General features: G+C 55.9%; 1 protein-coding gene across 1 annotated transcript in view; it reads left to right on the top strand.

Annotated features, from left to right (window-relative positions):
- Positions 1-19,476, top strand: part of LOC132320049 (hydrocephalus-inducing protein homolog) — a 144,031-nt gene extending 124,555 nt beyond the window's left edge. The window contains exons 61-84 of the mRNA XM_059832151.1: positions 880-988; positions 1,572-1,832; positions 2,331-2,473; positions 2,816-3,034; positions 4,191-4,351; positions 4,926-5,038; positions 6,644-6,890; positions 7,436-7,648; positions 8,318-8,456; positions 8,798-8,963; positions 9,391-9,538; positions 10,804-11,011; positions 11,256-11,477; positions 12,039-12,208; positions 12,401-12,599; positions 12,774-12,932; positions 13,054-13,334; positions 13,681-13,900; positions 14,740-14,952; positions 16,394-16,557; positions 16,875-17,025; positions 17,439-17,669; positions 18,286-18,510; positions 18,997-19,476. Of these exons, the coding sequence (XP_059688134.1) occupies positions 880-988; positions 1,572-1,832; positions 2,331-2,473; positions 2,816-3,034; positions 4,191-4,351; positions 4,926-5,038; positions 6,644-6,890; positions 7,436-7,648; positions 8,318-8,456; positions 8,798-8,963; positions 9,391-9,538; positions 10,804-11,011; positions 11,256-11,477; positions 12,039-12,208; positions 12,401-12,599; positions 12,774-12,932; positions 13,054-13,334; positions 13,681-13,900; positions 14,740-14,952; positions 16,394-16,557; positions 16,875-17,025; positions 17,439-17,669; positions 18,286-18,510; positions 18,997-19,476 (4,842 nt within the window). The remainder of the gene's footprint in view (positions 1-879; positions 989-1,571; positions 1,833-2,330; positions 2,474-2,815; positions 3,035-4,190; positions 4,352-4,925; positions 5,039-6,643; positions 6,891-7,435; positions 7,649-8,317; positions 8,457-8,797; positions 8,964-9,390; positions 9,539-10,803; positions 11,012-11,255; positions 11,478-12,038; positions 12,209-12,400; positions 12,600-12,773; positions 12,933-13,053; positions 13,335-13,680; positions 13,901-14,739; positions 14,953-16,393; positions 16,558-16,874; positions 17,026-17,438; positions 17,670-18,285; positions 18,511-18,996) is intronic.
- Positions 19,477-20,938: the final 1,462 nt, after the last annotated feature.

Raw genomic sequence — 20,938 nt, 5'->3', positions numbered from 1 at the left:
AGGACCTGCTCAGGGAATGCTCTGGTCTGGGAAGAAGTCCTTGTGCCATGGAGGAAGGGCACCAAAAAACGTGGTAGAGGTGCACAGATGCACCGCTACTCTATGTGTGCAGTTGAACACCAAATGAAACCCGTGCCTTGCGCTCAGAGCCACTCCATCGCAGGAGAATAACTCCCTCTGACTTTCTGGAAGATGCTTTGGCAAACCAGTGGGAAAAGTCTCGTTTCTCAGCCAGATCCCTCTAGGAAAGTTCCATCAGCCCTTCGTCTTTGTCCCCCTCTCCTTTGCAACCACTGCTGCTGTCTCCGCTAGTCTTGACCCACCCGTGGGTTTTATGCCGGTTACTCTTTCCACTCTGTGCCGCAGTGAACTGCACAGGAATGGGTCTCAGAAATTCTTTTTAAGCAAATGACTGAATTCTGCTTTCCAGGAAGGGTGTTCCTCTTGGCAATGTGAGTTTCTGACCAGTCTATCCTTTTCAGTTCAACACAACACAAGAAAGTTGATGGGGTGTTTTTCCTCCCGACTCTCTTCTCCCGCTTTGGTTCTCATGTGGGAATGTGGCATGTCCTAGTTACATTAGATTGTATTTGATCACATTTTACTACATTTTAATTAAACTCAGTTGTAGTTTAATTCCATTCTGCTCATTGCTTTTAGTACTTTCTGTCCTGTTTGGTTCTAATTTAATGATATCCCAATGCCTCTGAACACTCTTTTTTTCTGTCTGATTTTACTTAAACTTTGTGCTAAGAGCTGTGTTTGAAGCGGGGAAGCGTGCTGGGCTCCCCGTGCTGGACCAGCAGCGGTACGGTGTCGATCCGCGTGCCACCCTGTACCCACACCAGTGTGGTCGTTCTCTGTGTTCCCTTTTCTCAGTTGATGATAGACCTGTTGGATGAAGGGGGAGTTTTCTTCTTGAAAGCCAGGCCCACCACACACTGCATCTACCAAGCTGCGGGCACGAAGGAGGACTCTCCTGGAGAAGGTAAATTCATTAACCATGAAGTGTGGTCATTCACACAGGGAAGATGCGTGCCCTGCTCTTGGCCTGGCCAAGCAGCAGCCAGATGTTAGACATACTTTCTTTCCTGGGGCTCTCTGTACCCCTATTTTTTCCCGTGGACTCTTTGCAGAGTTTCCTCCTAGCAAGTTGTAGGAAGTTTTTCTGTTCTTCTGGACGTGGTGGGTTGAGTTGTCGGGGAATTATCAGCACTTGAATGGACCGTCTGAGGTCTCTGCTGCATGTGGGGAGTTACCAGCCTGAACAGAGGCAGCCCTTGAGCCCACAGCCAGCCAACAAAAGCCAAAACCGCTCTTTGACTCAGCTTTACGTACGGCTTGAGAAGTCTGAGTGAGAGCTGCGTGTTAACCTAAGGTTGAGATGCTTAAGCAGTGATATACATGGTGGTTTCATAGTCTTGTGAATATAGGAGGAGGGTCTGGAACCAGTGGTGGGCGAACCTGTGCTTAGAGACAGCTGTGTTTCAACCTCTTATTCCTCTTATACCCGATGGAATATTTCCTCTGTACAGCTGTATCACTTGTCTCTGATTTCCATTGCTGTGCAGGGAGGAAGCCCCACACCGCTTGCCTGGTCCTGCATCACGGGGAATTAGCAGAGTTTGACGTGCTTTTCAAACCCAGCCTGGCCCAACGTGTGGAAGGGAAGATCCACCTCTCAGTGGTGGACAACCCCTATGAAGAGACCGACATTCAGCTGGTGGGTGAAGGCTACGAGGATGACTTCACGCTTGATAACATCCATGGACTAGTGGCAGACAGCAACGAAGAGAACACTGAAGGCAATCTGGAAGAAGACATAATTGAGGGTAAGAAAGGAGAGGCTGCCAAGATGGAGCAAGGAAGAGGAAAATACATGTTTCTGCTCACCCTGTGCCAGTGCAGGTGTGGTCCAGACTTAGCGGACAGATCCTGTTGCCTTTTGTAGCCTGCAGAGCAGCCATGCTTGAGAACACAAGGGAGGATCCTCTGTCAAGGGGGACGCGTGCAGGCTGGGAGGGAAGGGTCAGAGATGCCAGCGTTCAGCTGAGTATCTCTAAAAGGAGGTCTGGTGGTCTGTGAGCGTGCCAGCCCTGTGCACAGAGGCCGTGCGTGCTGCACCGCATGTCCCCTCTGCACAGACACAGCCGCGTGTTTAGGGACATGTCAGGGTGTATCTCTGAAAGTGGTAGGATGGGGATCTGCACCTCCCAGAGGGAGGAAGGCTTGGAGCGAGGAAAGGAGTTGGACATACGTGTGTCTGTGCGTGTGAGGGGGGCGGGCGGACCTCACAGCACGCTGAGATCCCTTGCTCTCTTTCTTAACAGCTACCAGAGTGGATCACATCCAATTCGGGGACTGTCACATCGGGACACCTTACCCCGTGACCTTCACCATCACCAATCGCAGCAGGGGGGAGGCGGTGCGGTTTGAGTGGCTGGCAGACACCCCGTTTCACTTCTCCCCCCAGGTGAGTTTGAACGGCTCTGCCTTTCCCCGCTGGTCGAGCCCTTCCCGGCGGGTTGCCAGGAGTTAGCAGGGAGTCACCACGTCCCAGTGAGAGCCCATTCCAGTGCCACGTAGGAGATGCAATCCCTGGCTTTGCTGGGGCAGGGCTGTCAGCCCGGCAGAAAAGGCTCCGTGTTATGGGAGGTGGCATCTTTTGTTTGTACTTTTTCCCTATCAAACTTCAGATAAATACACAATAAAATGCAGATCCCTGGCACAGCTCCTCAACACATCAATCCCTTTGCTGTCAGTCTTGCCCTTGCCAGTGATTCCAGTTTGGTCTTGGCTTTCCGGTTCTCCCTAGGTGGGACACCTCCATGCTGGCTGTGCTAAGGACATCACGGTGACCTTGAAATCGGATGTTGCGGTCGCTTTCCAAAAGCACCCTGTGAAGTGTCAGGTGGCTAGGATCGCCTTCCAGCTGCCTCCAGAGCTGGTTACCGACTGGGACGACCGCCTGCGCACCGTCAAGTGGGTGGATGCCGCGAGGGGCCCGGCAGCCACGTGGCCTCTCAAGAAGAAGGTAAAAAGCTAACTGAGCTTCTACAAAAAGAGCTGCCAACGGCAGCAGACCACCCTCCTTGCTGGCTAAGCTGGCTCCTGCTTCCTCCTGACATTTAATCCATCCGTGAGGTTAACCAGCAGTGCTTTTTAGGGGAGAGGTGGATGCACGGTGACCTGCTACGCTCGCACAAGATGGGGAAGTCTTTTTGACGAGAGATGTTTAGTTTACAAGAGACATTTAGCCACGTGCAAACTATCAGTCTCTGCTGATTTTATGGTGTGAAAATCTATTCATCTGAATCAGTGCCTTTTCACCAACAAGGAGTTAAATCCACTGCGCTCTGTCCCCTTGTTTTAAAGTGGAGAGCAACACTAGCGCTCTTTCGTGTATGCTGGCTAGCCCACCAGCACATTGCGGGTGAGCTCTGAGCTCTGTCTGTACTGGTACTGGAGATTTTAGTTGTGGTCTCTATATCGTGTGGGATAGCTCATTATGGGGCAGCCCAGGCACTATATGGCAGTCATGCGGGAGTTCGGAGAAGTATCATCTCCAGAAACTCTTGCTTTTACTATCATTCTTGCCAAACACACTTGTCTTGGGTGATGGGTCTTCCCTAGTTTCTGAACCAAAGTAAGACCTGCAAACCAAACTTCTTCCCCATCCGAGCATCAGCAGTTGGAGACTTTCCTAGTGAGTTTGTGCCCATCCCAAAATGCCCATCCCCAGCCCCCACCAGTGTGGCTGTTGCCCCACCCGAGACGTCTGGAAAGCACTTTCTCCTAAGACAAGAAGGAAAAGGTGCTTTCTAGGTTTGTTCATTCTTGGGGTTCTCCATCCACAGAGCTCCAGCAGCGGAACTTAATCCTAATTTAGGGGCCTGCTAGATTTATGGGGAGCCAGGAAGAAGGTCAGACACTCTGCAGGGTTGAAACACGGGGACCGATACCCGGCCATAGTCCCCATGGGTGTATTTGCAGTCGTGGTGATTCCTCTGATCAGTAGGTAGAAACAAATATTGTAGCGGAAGGGTCACATTTTATCATCTTTCCAGGGAAATAAATGGGAATGGTCCTTTCTAGCCCCTCTATGTGGCTGATTTTGGAGGCCAAAAGACTCCCTGTTCAGCGTGGCTTTCTGGGCTCTGCTCAGTGATTCTTTCCTGTCCTGTTTGGAGGTGGTCGAGCCAGAGCCAGAACCAGCTCACACTGTCCTGGAGAAGAGCAGCCGTGAGGTGGAGCTTCGCCTCAGTGCTGTCGTTGACTACGCCGAGTTCAAGCTGGATACGGACATGATTCAGTTCGAGGAGACCTTGCTCTTCCAGACGAGGACGTTCACGTGAGTGCTGGAGGCCAGGCAGGGACCTGCGTGTGGGAGCTGCCTTTGCCCAGGGCTGACACGGTGTCTGCTTCCCTAGAGCAGTCTCACCTGCTGTTCTTCCCTTTAAACACATAATTTTTTGGTTTCATCCTTTCCAAGTCCTGGCTGGGTGCTGGGGCCCGCATATCTACACACAAAGCCAAGCAGGAGATGGTGGTTGCCATCCTGCCATGCCTTTCTGCTGAGAACAACCATGGTTTTGCTTTCATTGTGTGTTGCCTGTCCTTATCTGCTTGAAGACGAGTTTTCAGTCAAAATAACACCAAACCGAGACATAAAGACCAGAGTAAGACCCTTGGATTAATTCTCCTGGGCACCATGTCTGCCATTTCCTCTTAAACTTCCAAACTTTGAAATACTTTGTCTCGGGGCAGCCCAGGGCAGCGATCTAGACGTGGCAGAGTTGTCTGGGGAAGAAGATGCTACTCAGCATAAAGAAAGGGGTGCCGGGAGCCCACCGTACAGGGTTACTTTTCTACTTGCTTGGTATTTATTGGACGTTTTCTTTTTATGCCTCCTCCTTGCTTTTCAGTTTCCAGCTGTCCAATACAGGGAATGTGGCCCTGGAATACACCTGGATGAGGGCTGTGGAGGATGAAAGGGCAGTGAGCCATACTGGGGAGCTGCTCCTGCCCAGTCTGGATGGTAAGGCACTAGCTTTCTGTGGCAGCTGGGAGTGCCCGGGGTGTTTCAGTTGGTAGCTGAGGGCTTTGTGAGAAGACTATACCACTTCAACCCAGAGCATGAATTGCTTTTTCATCGCTGTCTGGTCACCCACCTTCACCAGCATCTTCCCAGCTGCAGCTGGAGACTTTCTCCTTGCCCCCTCTCTGCCTTTCAGACCCTCCTACACTTGCTCTGACGCTTGTGCTCTGCGCGGGAGCTGGGCCTGGCTCAGGGGAGAGGCACGTGGTGGGTCGGGACTGGGAAGGGGGACGTCAGGGCACTTCTTTGGCAAGTCTCTGAGACTGGGAAAATTGATAGTGTAACAACGGGTTCGCTGACCTGCAGACACTGTCTGTGTGCAATTCCCCAGTCTACAGCAAAAGCAAAGTCACTGTCTAAATTAACCCTCCTAACTCGGGCACGGGAGTGTTTGCTGCAGGCGGAGACCCTGCTCACAGCAGCCATCGGAGCTCAACGGCGGGGCCGTGACTCATTGACCTGCAGTAATGTGTTTGTGTCTGAGCGCGTGGTCTCCTTGGGAGCAGCGTGGTTGTGCGGGGAAACAGGGCTGTGTGTCCAAGAGGTCTCATCAGGAACAGGAATGAGGAGAGCTGTCAACCCTTGCGTTTCCTAGCACAAGCAGCTTGTCTGATTGCCGAGCTGGGAGACCTCAACCAAAGTCCTTGACGCTCTGAATGTGCTTAACTCCCTCCCCTGTGGGTCCTGGTGTTGGCTGTTCCCCGGCACGGGGCACGCTTGTGCTGAAGCCGGTCTGCTGTGCCATTAGCTGGCTGGTTGTCGGTTATGAAAGCCTGACAAAGAGGAAGGAAGGAAAGGGTGTGAAGGACAGAGCAGTGCTGTTCCCCAAAGCCTTCTCTCCACCATGCACAACAAACAAAATTCAGTTCTGTAGGCAACTGGGGAGCAGGACTTAACGCTGTCCTTAATGCTAAGCGCTGAGGCTGGCTGTGCTGGGACGTGAAACAGCGCCCAGAAATTTTCCCAGATGCTGTAACACCAGACATCTCTATTGTTAGTTCCTGGGTATGGTTTGGGAAGGAACGCTGGCCAGAAACAGTTCTGCAGGAGAAGTTTGCATCTAGCTCCCCAGTCCTGGAGATGGAGGGAGTTTAACAGCGTGGAGTGAAGCAGCGGGGTTCAGTCCTGGGCCCATTTAATTTGCTAACATAGACATAGCCTTCCTGTCCATCATCTGAATATCTTTACAGATTGATGTTCAGTTGTGTGTTTTGATTCACGTGCTTCTCTGGGTCTCTGCTGGGCCTTTTCACTCTATTTGCTGCCCCCCACCCTCAGTTGTCCCTCCTGTCCGTCCTCACTTTCACACCCGTCCCCAGGACTTTCTGGGATGACGATTTAGCAAGCAGTAACACAGAAACAAAAAGCAACCTGACCGCTCTCCCTCTTCTTCATCGGGAGTCCTCCTGCTGAAAGCGCTTGGCCAGGGATGCTCCAAGTGCATCCCACCTCCCTTCTGTTCGCCTGCAGCAGAAGGCAGAGTTGCTGGGAACAGAGGATTTTCTCCTTGAAAGATATCCTGCTATAACCTCTTCCTCACTGCAGGGGAATTCCTTTCCTCCACTTCTGGTACCTCTGTGAAGCTCCGGTCTAGCCGTTGTTCGAGCCAGCTGGACCGTGCTGTGGAGCACGTCTCCTCCTCCCTGAGCTCATCTCTGAACGCCGTCAGTGCCGCCCCGCTGTTCTCTGTCGAGCCCGGCAGCGGCACCATCGCTGCCGGCCAGGAGCAGCTCTTCCAGATGAAGTTCTCTCCGGTGTACGTGGGGGACTTTCAGAGCCGTATGCTCTGCAGGTAGGAAACGTCAAGCCACTTTTCAACTCATGCTACTGATGGATAGTCGTGGTAATACCTCTGACTGGGGTGGGTGGGAGTGCAGACCTGGGGACAGCCAGCCCCAGAGAGGCAGCAGAAACAACTAACGTACAGGAACAAAGAAAGATGGTCATCCAGCCTTGGTAGAAGCAGGTATGGGACAGTGGGAAAAGACATTGTATGAAATATTAAGCTCCTGGAGGGTTGCAAAATCTGGAACGAGAGATCCAGAAAGGCTGTCAAGGGGCCAGCTAGTCCTTAGCTACGCTTCCTTATCAGACAAGCACGGCCTCCTTACCTACATAGAAACTTGTGTGCTGCGGTTGGTCTCTAGACACATAACTGGTCATGCTTCTGCCATTTCACCTCTGCTGCCTCCATGGCAGGGAGTGCAATTCTGTTTGATTTGCTGAGCAACGCTTGCACGGAGAGAGGATGCAGCGCTCTGTGCTGTACAAGGAGACAGACAAGCAGCTGCCGTCCAGAAACGTTAGTTTGGCTAATACCAGTCCCTTTCTTCCTAGTATTCCTAACGTGAAGCCAAATCAGAAGTGCCCAGAGGTGGTTGTGAAGGGGAGAAGCTTGATGCCAAACTGCCACTTTGAACTGGAAGACTCTGACTACATCACTGCAAAAAGGCGCAACCCAGAGTTGCAGGGACCAAAAGGGGCAACGTTCGATCTCAACACAAAAGTGTTTGAGTTTGCGGCAATTGGAGTGCGCGGCAGGAACAGCAGGTAGGTGTGGGCATGGTTTCCCCTGTTTGTGGTCTCCTAGTCACCCTCCTTAACCAGAGACCTCTCTAGCTACTCTTCCAAGCCCTGAGGTACCTTGTCTGTGACCTGCTGAGACTTGGCCACCAGTCTGTTTTGGGGCTGGAACAAGCTGCTCACTGAAGACCAACTGGCCAATTTTTTGTTCTTTGTCTTCAGTAAGGTATGGGTCAGTCTGGGAGGACCACATATCCCCAGCCCATGTAATGTGGCCAGTACAACCTTTGTCCCTTTGAAGAGCATCCTTGGGACATTCTTGCACCTCTGAGATACCAGTTAGACAGGGTCAATGAAGGCTGCAACCACAACAGAGAGTACTATCTTGTAAAGGAGTCTTGCTGGACTTCATTTTACCACTTTCACTTGATCTCACTGTTTTAATATGCAAGAGGTTTTGGCTAATTTCTTTGCTAATTTCTTTGTTGATAGCCATTAATTTTTAGCCACCTGAGAGACAAAGAGGGCCCCTAGAAAGCAGGTGAAATGTTTGTGCTCCCAACGTCGTTCCCCTGTACCACATAACCCCTTCCAGATGGTGTGCAGGATTGGCAGTGCCTGATGTCTGCTACAGGACAGAGTCATTAACATCCCAACACGACCTTAGTAGTCCTTTTTTTTGCTTTGTGTGCCTAGGACCATCAGGGTTATGAACCCAACCAGTTCCGTGTATTCCTTCCAGTGGACTTGCCAAGACCCTGCAGCCCCACCAGAGCAGGTGGCTTTCTTCTGCCTCACAGAGAGAGGTCAGATCCAGCCGGGGAAGAAAGCAGAGGTGGGTGCAGAAAATTAAGAAAGTAGATCCGGTACACGTGTATGCCAATTTAACACCGGCTATATCTACACTTACTGGGCATCCCATGTCTCTGTGAGCTTGCCAAGACCATGAAGAAACTTTTGACTGCAATGTAACTGAGCTGGCAGATGAACCTGTCCTCACCCTGTACCCCGCATCTGCCATGCTTTTGGGCTGTAAGTGGCACAACAGCCTATCTCTGAGCTCACAGCAACATAAGGTGGAGGTTTGGGGGGTTTCTTGGTGGTATAGACTGCACCCCACTCCCCTTACCCAGCCAGGGGGAGCAACTTTCCTTCATTTGCCTCTTTCTCCCCCAGATCAAGTTTGAATTTGTCCCCCGGCACCTGGACATCACAGAATCATTCTGGGTCTTTACAATCCCTGAGCAAAGCATTTCGGTCCCGTTCCTGTTGGTGGGCAACACCACCGACCCGCTCGTGACTCTGGACAGATCCCACCTGAACTTCCACTTGCTGTTAATCGGTGAGCACCATGATTATAGCTTACGTGCTCAGAAGCGTACCTCTCCAGGGGCCCAGCAGTCCCGTTATTCCAGCAGGCTCCCACGAGGAAGGTGGAAATGGAAACAGGCACTTGTGAGCAGAGCATCCAGCTCCTGGCACCCAAGTGTTACGAGGGAGAGGAAGGGGAAGGGAGGAAGGCATGTGTCAGGGATACGGCATGTAGTTGGGGCTGTTTCCAAGAGGGGATTTGGGGGTGATGCGGGGGAGCCCAGGGGGTCAGAAGTACGTTTCCATGTTGGCATCCTGAGCGTGCCATGCTGCAGGCAGTGCTTCTCACTGCAGATTGCCTGCTGGGCTCAGCCGGCAGGCAGGAGCACAGTGGGCAGTGGTGGTCTGGTGGCCAGAGGAACAAAAGGTTTTCAGCAGCTGCTTTGTCCTTTCCCCAGGGCACGAGGTACGCCAGACTGTCTATATGATCAACAGTGAGAAGGAAGCCTTCAGCTTTGCTTTCAGAGAAAGCTCTCTCTTCTCAGAGGGATGCAACACCTCCGTGAAAATAGAGCCCCTGGAAGGCTCCATCGCTCCTCTTTCAAGGTAACAGGGCTCACGGGTCAGATTCCCTCTCCCATGTGCCAAATGCAGCACCATCATTTTGCTTTTGAGACGCTCTCCCCTCCACATTCACCAGGTGACTCTTGGCCATAGCATAGGTCTGCCTTGTTTTGTTCCTTCCCAGTGGGGACACCATGAAACTTCAGGTTTCTCCATAGAGTGGCTGTGCCGGGGTTACCCCGGTCTTCTAGGCCCCCTTCCTGGAGAAGTTGAGGCTTTGGATCTTCTAGTTTTGATGACAAAAGCATGTTTGGAGGTTTTAACTCTGTGATTCCCCTGAGCTAGCAGCCTTAAGTGTGCAAGGTCTCCTCTCTCCTCTGTGTTCCTTTAGTGACAGAGTCCACCACGCGTGGTCTGGGCAAAGCGACCAAGAGCAGCAAAGCACACAAGCAGCATATAAGCCCATCATGGGGGACAGCAACAGGCTTACACAGCTAGCTGTGTTTTGCAGGATCACCTGTCAGAAAATGGATGCTCTTTTCTTGTAAACTGCAGCTGTGACTTGTGATCAGACATGATCATGAGTTCAAGCAGGTCACCAGCTCATCTGCTGATCCACCACAAATGTCCCTGTGCCCACTCATAGCCTGCCTGGGTGTAAGGAGAACGCGTTAGCTCCAGGCAGTTTTGCTGTGGCTTAAAAGATGCTGAATTTTGGCTTGCCACAGGGTGTAAGATAAGAGAACATCCTGTATCAGTTACTGTGGCTCACCTGAGAGGTGGTAATTCCTTCAATCTCTGTAGTTTGGTTGTGTTTGATCACGTACCCAGAAATTATCCACAGAAATTACAAAGAGGCAGTTTGGTGGCACCCGCGTTGCACAGCTGTCACGGGAGCTGGGTGATTCCTCTTTGCAAAGAGGCTGTTACCCTTGTCGTATAGATCAGAGAGACTGGGGGTCTCTAGGAGTGCCCTCCTCTGTGTGTGGGACAGAAGTGGGGTCTTAACCCAATGCTGCCTTGTAGCACATGGGCAGGGCAGTAAGGTCAGCGTTAGCTCAGGGTTTGCTGCCTTGTCGTTGTATCCTCTGCCGTTTCATTGCATGGGATCATCATACCCTAAACAGTTCTCACCAGGGCTCGCTCCATAGCGGAAGGCCCTGGGAGGGCAGAGTGCTGCTCCTGGTTTCTCCCAGGCCTGGGGTCTCACCACAGCCATTGCACAGCCTGCCCTCCCAGAGCAGGCAATGTGGGGCCAAGAAAGCAAAGAGGCAGTGAATGGAGCAAAAAGGATCTTTTCTCCCCAGGCTTCCCATTACAGTCATCTTCACACCAACACTAGAAGGAGAGGTGGTCTTCAACCTCAAGTGCAATGTCAAGAGGAAGACCCAGCCCCTCTCCTTGAATGTCAAGGCCACCGGCTACAGCGTGAACGCGTCTGTCAGTTGTGAGGACGGCGACGGCTGTGTCACCGAGCTCAGCGCACAGGAGGTCAACGTCATTGATCTCAAGGAGGTGAGCAGCGCTGGTTCCCTGAACCATTTGCCCCACAAAGCCCTGCAAGATTCGGCCTTAACCAGGAGCTTTTTGTTTGACTAAGAGGGAACGTTTTTTCTTCATCTGTGGGTCTCTAGAGGGAGGGAGATTGATCTTTCAGACAGGTCATTAGCTGAATGTGAAAGATGAAGGAGCACTTGCTGGGCCAGCCAGCGCTTTGCATGTGCTCCAAGCCCTAGTCCTCACCGTCTTCTCCCTGCAGGTACAGCTAAACGAGAACATCAAGCGCATCTTCAGCATCCGCAATAACGGCAAGTTCAGCTTCACCTTCTCGTGGGAGCTGAGCGGCCCCCCAGCCCGTAAGAAGGTCCTTGCCGTCACCCCTCAGACGGGCACCGTGCAGGCGGAGGGGAAAGCAGAGGCCCAGCTGGTGTTTCACCCACAGAAGATGTGCTCTTTAAAGGATGTAGAGCTGACGCTGCAGGTGAGGCACCGGTGTTTAATACGGGACCTTCGCCTTCCCTACGCAGCAGCTTGGCAGCAGGAGGCCAGGGCTGGGGGTGAGCTCCGTCACTGAAGAGCCTGAACGAGGCAGAGAGGCTCCTGCTGCTGCAATAAAGAGCCTGACAGCTTCTGAATGGAATATTTTAATACTTAAGTGCTTATCCAGGACTACTTTGGGAGGTGCTTTTGTGGCAGGACGTATGCCCCAGGCCCTCTCTGCCCCTAATTTGGAGGGGCTCTAGATGTGCGCGGGGATGGAGCTGTTTCTCCTTGCCAGGCCCCTCCTGAGTCGGGTCCCACAGCTCAGAACGGTCTTGCCAGCACATGGCTGCACAAAGCAGGGCCATGACTCTTCAAAAACCCTTTCCTTCTTAGCCCAAGCATTCCGCCTTCTCTTTCTATTCTGGGGTCCTTTGGTACTTGCTTTTCCTTATGGTCACTGCAGCCAGCTGTCCCCCATCCTCTTCCTCAGCCATCTCTGGTGTTTGGGGTTGTAATTCCCACCTCTTCACCTGGCTCATGCTGTCTTTTGCCCCACCAGATCAGCAAGGGTCCCACGTTTACCTGCGTGTTCCTGGCCACCGTGGTAGTGCCCGCTGTCCACTTCTCCACCACCAGACTCGACTTTGGAGCCTGCTTCATCTACCATGCTGGGATGCCACCTGCCCAGCGGACCCTTGTCATCACAAACAAGGCAGACAGGGATATGAGGTAGGCCTTCTCCGCACACTCCTTCAACCCTTGCTTAGCGCATGCCTGCTCCATGTCCTCGTGACCACTGTGGGTGAAATCCTGAAGATGCAGGGGGAGGAGAAAGGAGAGCCCCAAGTAGCCCTGATGTTGTTGTCTGAGCACACACAGCCTTGTGACACCTCTGCTCCTCTTTGCTGTGCTTTCTGCCAGTTTGAACTGCTTGTTCACCAACACCGCGTACCTGGAGGTGGACTTCCCAGGGCACGTCCTACGCCCAGGAGGGACAGTGGAGGTGCCCATCACTTTCTATCCCAGAGAGGTTGCGTCTTACCGTGAGCTCATCCCTTTTGAAATCAATGGTCTTTGCCAGCAGACTGTTGAGGTCCGAGGAAGGGGCATGAAAATGAAGGTGAGATGAAATCCAAACCCTAAAACTCCAGGTGGCAGGCAGGCAGCATGGCTTTCTCTCTCATTTTCCTCATCTCTTCCCCAGCCTACCATGTTTTGGTTTTCTGCCATGAGGGTGGCAGAAAACCTTTTCTCCTTCTTTCCCTTCACTTTATATTAATCCCTCCTGCCTCAGGTTGATGTTGTGGACCCACGAGGAAAGGTGGTGAAGCTGGGAGCCCTCTCCATCGGACAGACGGTGAAGAAGATGGTCACCATAGCAAACAACAGTGCTGCCCCTCTTACTTTTAAGCTCCGTCTCATGTCCACCATGCCAGAGCTCCAAGAAGCTGGGGTAAGGCTCCTTCCTTCACTTGGAGAGCACTTTGGTGTGCCTGCTGGTAGCTATGAGCTGCTCTGGGCAGGAGCTAGTAGTTACAATTGTAGTAGTAGTCTCCACTCATTTCTTTGGGCAGGTTCTCTGCTTGAACCCCACCACCGAACTAAGTCTGAAGCCCAAAGGAGACACCTGTGAAGTGGAGGTGACCTTCTCCCCAAAACGCCGCATCCAGCCATTCACCGAAGAAGTGACGATGGAGTGCAACGGCCTGGTGCGCTCCCTCTTCATGGTGCGGGGCTCCTGCCAGGGCATCCATGTGAGCTTGGACCAGGAACACCTCAGCTTTGGAGCGGTGGTGCAGCAGAGCTACACATCCCGGCGCATCATCATGCAGAACACGGGCGACATAGGAGTCAAGTAATGCAAAACCCTGTTCTCTCTGAGGGCTGAGAGCTTGGATGAGGGCTGGATGGAGCTGTAGCTTGCCCAGATAGTTCCCCTCTGCTTTTCCGTCCCAGTGGAGAGTTGGGCAGCCAAGGCTGTGCCGTCAGGCCCTGGAAGTTAGCAAGGGATACAACCAAAACCTTGTTTACAGATGGGTGCAGCTGAGTCCTGGCCAGCCTGCAGCCTTATTGCCAGGTGGCTCAGCGTCATGCCTGAAATCTGGTGGAAAAGCCCACAAGAGGATTAGAAACGGCACGTTGCGTTCGCAGCCTCCCCATTGCTAATCCTTCCTTCCTGTCCTTGTGCTTTCCTTGGCAAGGTTTAAGTGGGACATCGTGAGCTTCAAGCCAGATTTCTCCATCAGCCCCGCCAAGGGTTACATCTCCCCAGGAATGGATGTCCCCTTCGTTGTGACCTTCCACCCCTCTAAGCTGAGCCATGCTATCCAGTACGAGGACCTGAAGTGCTTCATCCAGGGCAGTGAGCCGCTCCGGCTTACGCTGGCAGGATGCTGCATGGAGACCCCTGTGACCAAAGAGGTAACTGGAGCAGAGACAGGATGGGTCCTCTCCTTGCACCACCGTTTGCACCACATCTCTCCCAGGGCAGGGACTGGAGGATATTTACGTGCATAGACTCGCTCCTGCCTGTCATCCTGCCTGGGTATCCCAGAGACCTGAAAAAACCGTTGGGCAGGATTCCCAAAATTTCTGAGCCCTGTAATTGCCTTCCTCCCCTGTTAACGGTGCTGCTCCTCCAGCGAGCACCTCAGCTGTCCTGGCTCTGCATTGCAGCACCCTTGCTGCAGGGACACCCTGCAGGGCTCTTCTGAGACCCTCCCCACAGAGCTGCCCAGCTGTACTCCCAGTATTGCACCCGCAGCCACACTTTTCCTCCCTGTCGGGACTGGGGAGGGCATTCAGCGCTAGGAGTGGGCAAGGCGTCTGCATCCAGCTCCTAGGGCCCAGGGATGCAGCGTTGGAGGACTCCTGGCCCTCACGGGCATCGCAGGAGGGTGCAGCTGGGGGGTGTTGGCTCTTGCTCCCAAAAGAGAGCCCGGAGCTGCTCTCCAGCCTGCCCACGAAGGGGCTGTGCGGCTGCAGGTCTTGTCCTTGCACAGGAGAGATTTCCTTCCAGGACTCCCCATCTTCCTTCTCCCCTCCTTGGGAGGCGGCATCCCCCTTCACCCAGCATGCAAAACACCCCTTCCTCTCCCTCTCTAAGAACCGACAATTTGGTTTACACCAAAATCTATGGCTCAAACGGGAATTTTGCATACGACGAGGAAAAGCTGCTCCCTGTGCGTAGAGCTAGTCAGAGTCCGAGTGGAAAGGATTCCTCGGTATGAGCAAGCAGCCTCTGTGCTCCTCTGTTGCAGACACTGACTTTCGCATGCGACGTGCGCCAGGAGCACAGCCAGACCATCCTCCTGTCCAACCCAAGCAATGAGGCCTGGACCACGCAACCTGTCATTGAGGGGGAACACTGGAAGGGGCCTGAATTTTTCCATCTAGAGGCCAATCAACAAAACAAGCCCTACAAGATCATTTACCAACCCCTAACCATGAGCTCTGAGAAGAAGCAGCATCAGGTATGTGAGCTGTGCCAGCACGCTGACCCTCGGTAGCATGACCCTCATAGCTCACCCAGCTTTGGGCAGGAGGGTTGGACAAGATGACCTTCAGAGGTCCCCTCCAAGCTGAAATTATCCTGTGATCCCATGTTGGAAGCTGGGTTTCTTGGTGGCTAGAGGCCAGGTGTAAGGAAACTGCAGGTGGGAAGTCTCGACTGACCATTAAATGTGTTGGAGCAGCTAACCTGAAAAACCAGGTTGTCTGAAGGTCCAGGAAATGAAGTTCGTTCTGTGCAGCTCCTGGTCCCTGCCTGTGCAACCCAGGGGGGCTCGGAGACCCACCCTGTGCTCAGCCCTGTGGGCTGCACAGGCTCCCCAAGCCCTGGGCGCGACCGCTTCTGCCAGCACTGCCCTGCTGGGGTCCTTTTGCAGCATGCAGGGAACGAGGGGGCGAAGCTGCCCTGCCATTTCTCAGTGCCCCCCCTCACCATGAGCAGTCGGGTGGGAAACAACACAGATAATCTCTCTTGACATCACCTTTGGTGATGTGGGAGCTTTGGAACGAGCCCTTCCTGCAGGTCTCAGGCTGGGCAGGTAGGGTGACTGGCCCCTCTGTTTCCATGAGCACTATTTCTGAGATGCACCAGGGACAAGCTCTTAAATCAAGGGGGTCAATTCCGAACGGCTCCGGGGTGCTGGAGGTGGGTGTCAGACACCTGCCCCTTGGCCCCCTCTAGCTGATCTTACACCACGCCAGAATTTAGGCCAGAGCAAGAGTGGAGGCCAGAGACTTCTGGGCTCAGTCTCCAGGGTGCGGAGCAGATCTGTGCCCTGTAGGGTTGCATAGGCTCAGTATCTTTTTAATGTACAGCCTTGCTGAAAACTGCAGGACTCTACATGCTGCTCTGGAGGCAGAGGAGGTGCTGCAGGCAGGTAGCTGTGACCCATTGGCACCCGATGAGTACTGGTTATGAGCTTCTCGTGGCCCACCCTGGCTGGTGGGACCCTGCCGTGTTAGCTTACAGGCTGCTCTCCTGGCAGTAATGCTGGGGCTAATCCCAGCACTGCCGGGGCAGTCAAGCTTAGTAGGGACTGCCACCCCCTTACCACGGCTGTCCCTGCACAAGCACAGGGCTGGCAGCTGATGTGCCCACGTTAGTAAGGCAAGTAAAAGGGTGCTAGGACGGTCAGACCAGCTCTGCTGCAGGGCTGGTGCTTCCTTGCCTTGCCCAGACGTGTTGCCTCTGTGTCCCGTGGCTGTGCCAGCCCGAGCGGGTATGACACTGCCATCTCCACCTGCGTGGGACACAGGGCTGCGGTCACAGCTCTGCCAGCTGGACCTGCTCAAAGCTGCTCAAATGACAGCCTGAGACATGGGACTGGCCAGGTGTGCTCGAGAGCCAGTAACTCGTCCAGACAGAGAGCAGGAGAGCTCACTTATCCTATTTCTTGTCTCTAGGGCTCCATCTTCTTCCCATTGCCGGATGGGACAGGCTTGTACTACCTCTTGCAAGGGACTGCTGAGGCCCCAAAGTGTTCAGGGACCATTTTCCGGCAGGTACCATGTCGGACTTCCTACACTGAGCTCATCCCTGTTTCCAACTGGCTGAACAGACCGCAGAGGTGAGTCCGGCCCAGGAAGTCTCGTCCCATCAGCAATCCCTGCAGCAGCGCAAGGAAGGGCTTCCCACTGCCCGGAAGGTCCTTCCTGCAAGTTTTTTACTCTCCTCGGCCCATTTCTGGCCGTAGGTGTCTGGGATCACCCTACCCACGTTCTGCGTATGCAGACCCATCCTGGAGGGTTTTCCTCCGAGGGGATGAGAGCTGGCTCCCTCTGCCTGAGGCATTGAGGGTGTGAGGAGCTGTGTTGTGCCCCCCCACGATGGGTATCCTATGGGAGTCCTTCCCGTTGAGCTTCACTGCATTCTTCTCACCCACAGGTTCCTCGTGGTAGTGGACATACTCAAACCAGAAAACCTGGAAAGCAGTTCTGTGCTGCAGGGGCTGGACTACATTGACGTGCCAGGCTCTGCCAAAAAGGACTACAAGCTCACGTTCCTCTCCTACAAGGAAGGAGTCTTTAACGCAACGGTAAGTGTGGACACCAGACTGTGGAGCCCTTCAAGGAGCTGTTTGCTCACTGAGAAGCTACGTGCCTGTTTTCATACCTCCACGTGCCCACTGGTGGGCTTGTAGGTGTCCTGGGTGGGTACTGAACAGCAGGCACCTCTCCACGTGCCCCACTCACGTGTCAGTCTCTGCGAGGGTCCCACTGGGGGCTGCAGAGCACAGGTGGGTCAGGCCATTGGTGAGCTGGAAGCAATAGGCAATCAGGAGACTCCAGAGTGGAAATACCACATGTGCTTTCCCCAGTCTGGCACTCTTCCTGGGTGGCTGCTTACCACCGTTCTTGGAAGTAGGGTGCTGAGCTTGGGGGGTTCTTTGGGCTGGCTTAGCACAGCTGGTATATTTTTATATGGTGCTTCCCTTTTTCTCTCATTCAGGTGACCTTCCTCAACGAGGTGACCAAGGAGTACTTGTTCTACATGGTGACTTTCAAGGCCACCGCTTCGGGACCCCTCAGCACTGTTGAAATGACCGCCGCTGTTCGGCAGAGAGTGTCTTCCACCGTCAAAGTGGAGAACCCTCTGCCTGTCCCGGTGACGTTTGCCACAGATTGCGAAGTGCCCGATGTCATCGTTCCCCCACATTTCACTGTTCCTGCACAGTCGGAGGTAGGAGCAAAGCTCGTCCTGTACGCTCTCCTCTTCCGGCAGCCTTTCTGGGAGTGGGTGCTCTGCCCTACATGAACCATCTGGGGCTTCTTTCCAAGGGTGACAGCTCCGACCTGCTAGTAATCTGGAGGTGAAGCAGTGTGTGAGAATATCCCTAGCGGGAATCGCCCTGTGTTGGTGGAGTCTGCCATGCTGCCCCTTGTGATATGCTCCCATCAGGCCTCACGTGGCAGGTCCTTGTGCCACGTGCTCCTTACTTAGCGTGGGTATTTTCAGTTTGGAGTGGCTGCAGGGCATGCCTCACCCCACTGGCAGGGTGTTTGCAGCCTGGATTGACAGGAGGCGTTGTGTGACCTGGGGGAGTATAGGGGCATTTTAGGGTGGGAAGCTTCTGGGGTAGTGCTGGAGGGCGCTCAGATGTTGGTGACTGTCCCCCAAGTGAGCTGTCCCCCACATGCAGCAGGGCTCTGACCCAGAGAGAAGGAGTTGGAGCGAGGGAGGGTGCTGGGCTGCCTTCCAGCACTGCGTGAGCACACCAGGGACCGATTTCCCCCATCCGGGCCCTGCCTTCCCCATCTCTGCCTGACCCAGTGGCTTTTCCCTTCATTCCTCCCAGGCTGACCTTGTCTTTGAGTACCAGCCCATGAAAATAGGCGAGAGCAGCGGGCGCCTGGTGCTCCAGAGCAGCGATTTGGGCTCTTTCTACTACAACCTGCACCTGAAAGCCACCACGAGCAGGACGGAGAAGCCCCTCTACTTCCGCACCACACTGGGCTCTAGTCAGACCATCACCGCCAAAATCACGAATTACGCCCGACAGAAGACAGACTACCTCCTCCAGGTGACCGCAGCTTTCCCTGGGCTCTTTTGGGGGGAGGCAGCTCATCTGGCCAGCATCAGCCCTCTCTGTGGAGGGATCCTGCCCTGGCGTAGCCAGGGCGGCCACGTGAGCCCGGGGGTCTTCCCACCGACACTGGATCTGTCTCTAGCTGGACTGTCCTCACTCGCAGACCCCTCTCTGCTGCCCTTGTTGGAGCCGCTCTTGCAGGTTCTGTGGGGTCTGGACTTCCACCTTAAACCCCAGCTCTGGCAGAAGGGTCTCTTGGGGTTTGGGTGCAGGGTTGTCCCTGCTCGGCAGGTTTGGACAGTCCTCGTGGCCGTCGATCGTGGGTGCTCACCAGGGGTATGGTGTGGGTGGGACAGGTGCAGTGACAGGCACGGGAGAGGGACCCCGGCCTGCGTGATGGCGGGGGACCATCGCTTTCTCCCCGAGGTGCCGGCTCTGCTTTTGTGACCCGCCACCCCGTCTCTTCTCTCCCCTGCGCAGACCGACTGCCCCGACTTCCAGACAGAGAGAACCATCAGCGTGGCCCCCGCCAGCCCCGGGGGCTCGGCGGTGAGCGTGGAGGTGACCTACGAGCCCTGCCAGCTGGGCGAAGTCAGGGCCACGCTGCGGCTCTCCTCCCGGCTCGGGGGGGAGTACAGCATCCCCCTCTTCGGCCTCGCCCTCCCGCCCAAGCCCCAGGGCCCCTTCCCCGTCAAGGCCGGCGGCACCACCTCCATCCCCTTCAAAAATGTCTTCCTCCAGCCCACGGCCTTCCAGTACAGGGTGGAGCACCCGGCCTTCACCCTCAGGGGCCCCGAGAGCTGGCGCTCCAAGAAGACTGCCCTCATCACCGTCGCCTTCCAGGGTGCCCCGGCCCCCGTCGCCACCAGGATGGTGGTCTCCTGCCCCGGGGCTGCCGGCGGTCAGGGGCCGGGGGTCTCCTGGGTGTACTACCTCCGGGGTCTGCCCCCTCAGCCGTGACTCGTGCCCCTCTATGGTCCCTGGGACAAGCTCCTTAGTTAACTGCGGGGGTAATTAAAGGTCTCTTTGGCATAAACCCAGCAGCGCGTCCCATCCAGCCCGTGCTGAGGCGAGGGGAAGGGCCCGATCCGCGGCAGGGCGCCAAGAGCGGCGGGGCGGGGCGCAGCCGGCGGCCTCCGCGCCGCGCGGGGGCGCTGCGGAGCGCGACGGCGGGGTCACGTGGGCGGGCCGGCGGCGCGGGGTCACGTGGCCGCCGGTGGCGGCGGGTGCGGGGCCCGGCGGGGCCGTGATCGCCGGGCGGGACGTGGCGCCGCTGTCGCCCGGCGCGGTGCGGGCGCTGAACGCCACGCCCTACGAGCAGAGGAAGGTGGCGGCCCTCGAGGTGGAGAAGTGAGCGGCGGGGGCTGCCGGGAACCGGGAGGGGAGCGGGGCGGTGCCGCTCCGGGCTGCCCCGGGGCCCGGCGGGGTGGAGGCCGGCCCGGCGCCCCGGGGAGGGCTGGAGGGGGTCTTGGGGCCGCCTGCGGCCCCGGGGTGGTGGGAGCCGCACGGGATGCTGGGGGGCGGGCGGGGGTGCCGCCGTGCAGCCGTGGGTCTGGGGCGGGAGGGGACCGGCCCGGCTCCCCGGTGGGAGCTTCGGGGGAGGGGGGCACCCCGCAGAGAGCCGGAGGGCCCGCGGGAGGGGGAACTGGGGGGGTCTGGGGGAAGGGTTCACCCCAGGGGGAACTGGGGGGGTCCGGGGGAAGGGTTTGCCCCGGGGGCACCCGGGGGAAGGGGTCACCCCGGGGGGCTGCAGCCCTGGGGGGCTGCGGTCCCGGGGAAGGGGCTCCGGTGACAGGGTGACCCCGTCGGGGGACAGTGCCCAGGGCGGTGCCCGGGCGGGAGGGGCCCTCCCGCAGAGCTCCGCGCCTCCCAGCCCCGTACCGCCGGTCGCTGAGGTTTGTCTCCGAGCCCGGCAGCTTCTGGGCGCAAGCGGGGACCCCCCGGCTCGGGGCGCGTGTCCCAGGGCAGGAGTCGTGCCCGTGAGCCCCTCGAAGAAAGCCCGGCGTGACGGTGGGTCCCCAGTGCACGGCGCTGCGCAAAATAAGCACGCGAGTAGCGTAACGAGTCAGAAACTCGTCGGGAACACGGTACTCGCTCTCCTGCGACGCTCGCGGAGGTGGCAGCCTCTGTGCCCAGCCCTGGCCGGGGGACACGAGGGTCCCACCAGGCAGCGGGCAGGAGCCGCAGCGGGCGCGGCAGGCTGGCGCTGGGGCGGCTGTGCCCGTCGTCCGGCGCCCGTCTTGCGTCAACCTGGGCTCATCACCTTGTGCTGCTGTCCCGCCTCTCCCCGAGGTCTCGCCCGAGCTTGTCCCGCTCTCAATCCGGCTGCAGAGGTGGGACGCGCCTGCTGTCGCCCCCAGCTTTTGGGTGTCGCCTTTACTTCGCTGCTGTTTTGGCAGAGCTTGGGCCTTCCTTTCAGAGC

Source organism: Gavia stellata, chromosome 33, assembly GCF_030936135.1.
Source record: "Gavia stellata isolate bGavSte3 chromosome 33, bGavSte3.hap2, whole genome shotgun sequence".
Lineage (NCBI taxonomy): Eukaryota > Metazoa > Chordata > Aves > Gaviiformes > Gaviidae > Gavia > Gavia stellata.
This window is presented reverse-complemented; position numbering and strand designations above follow the sequence as displayed.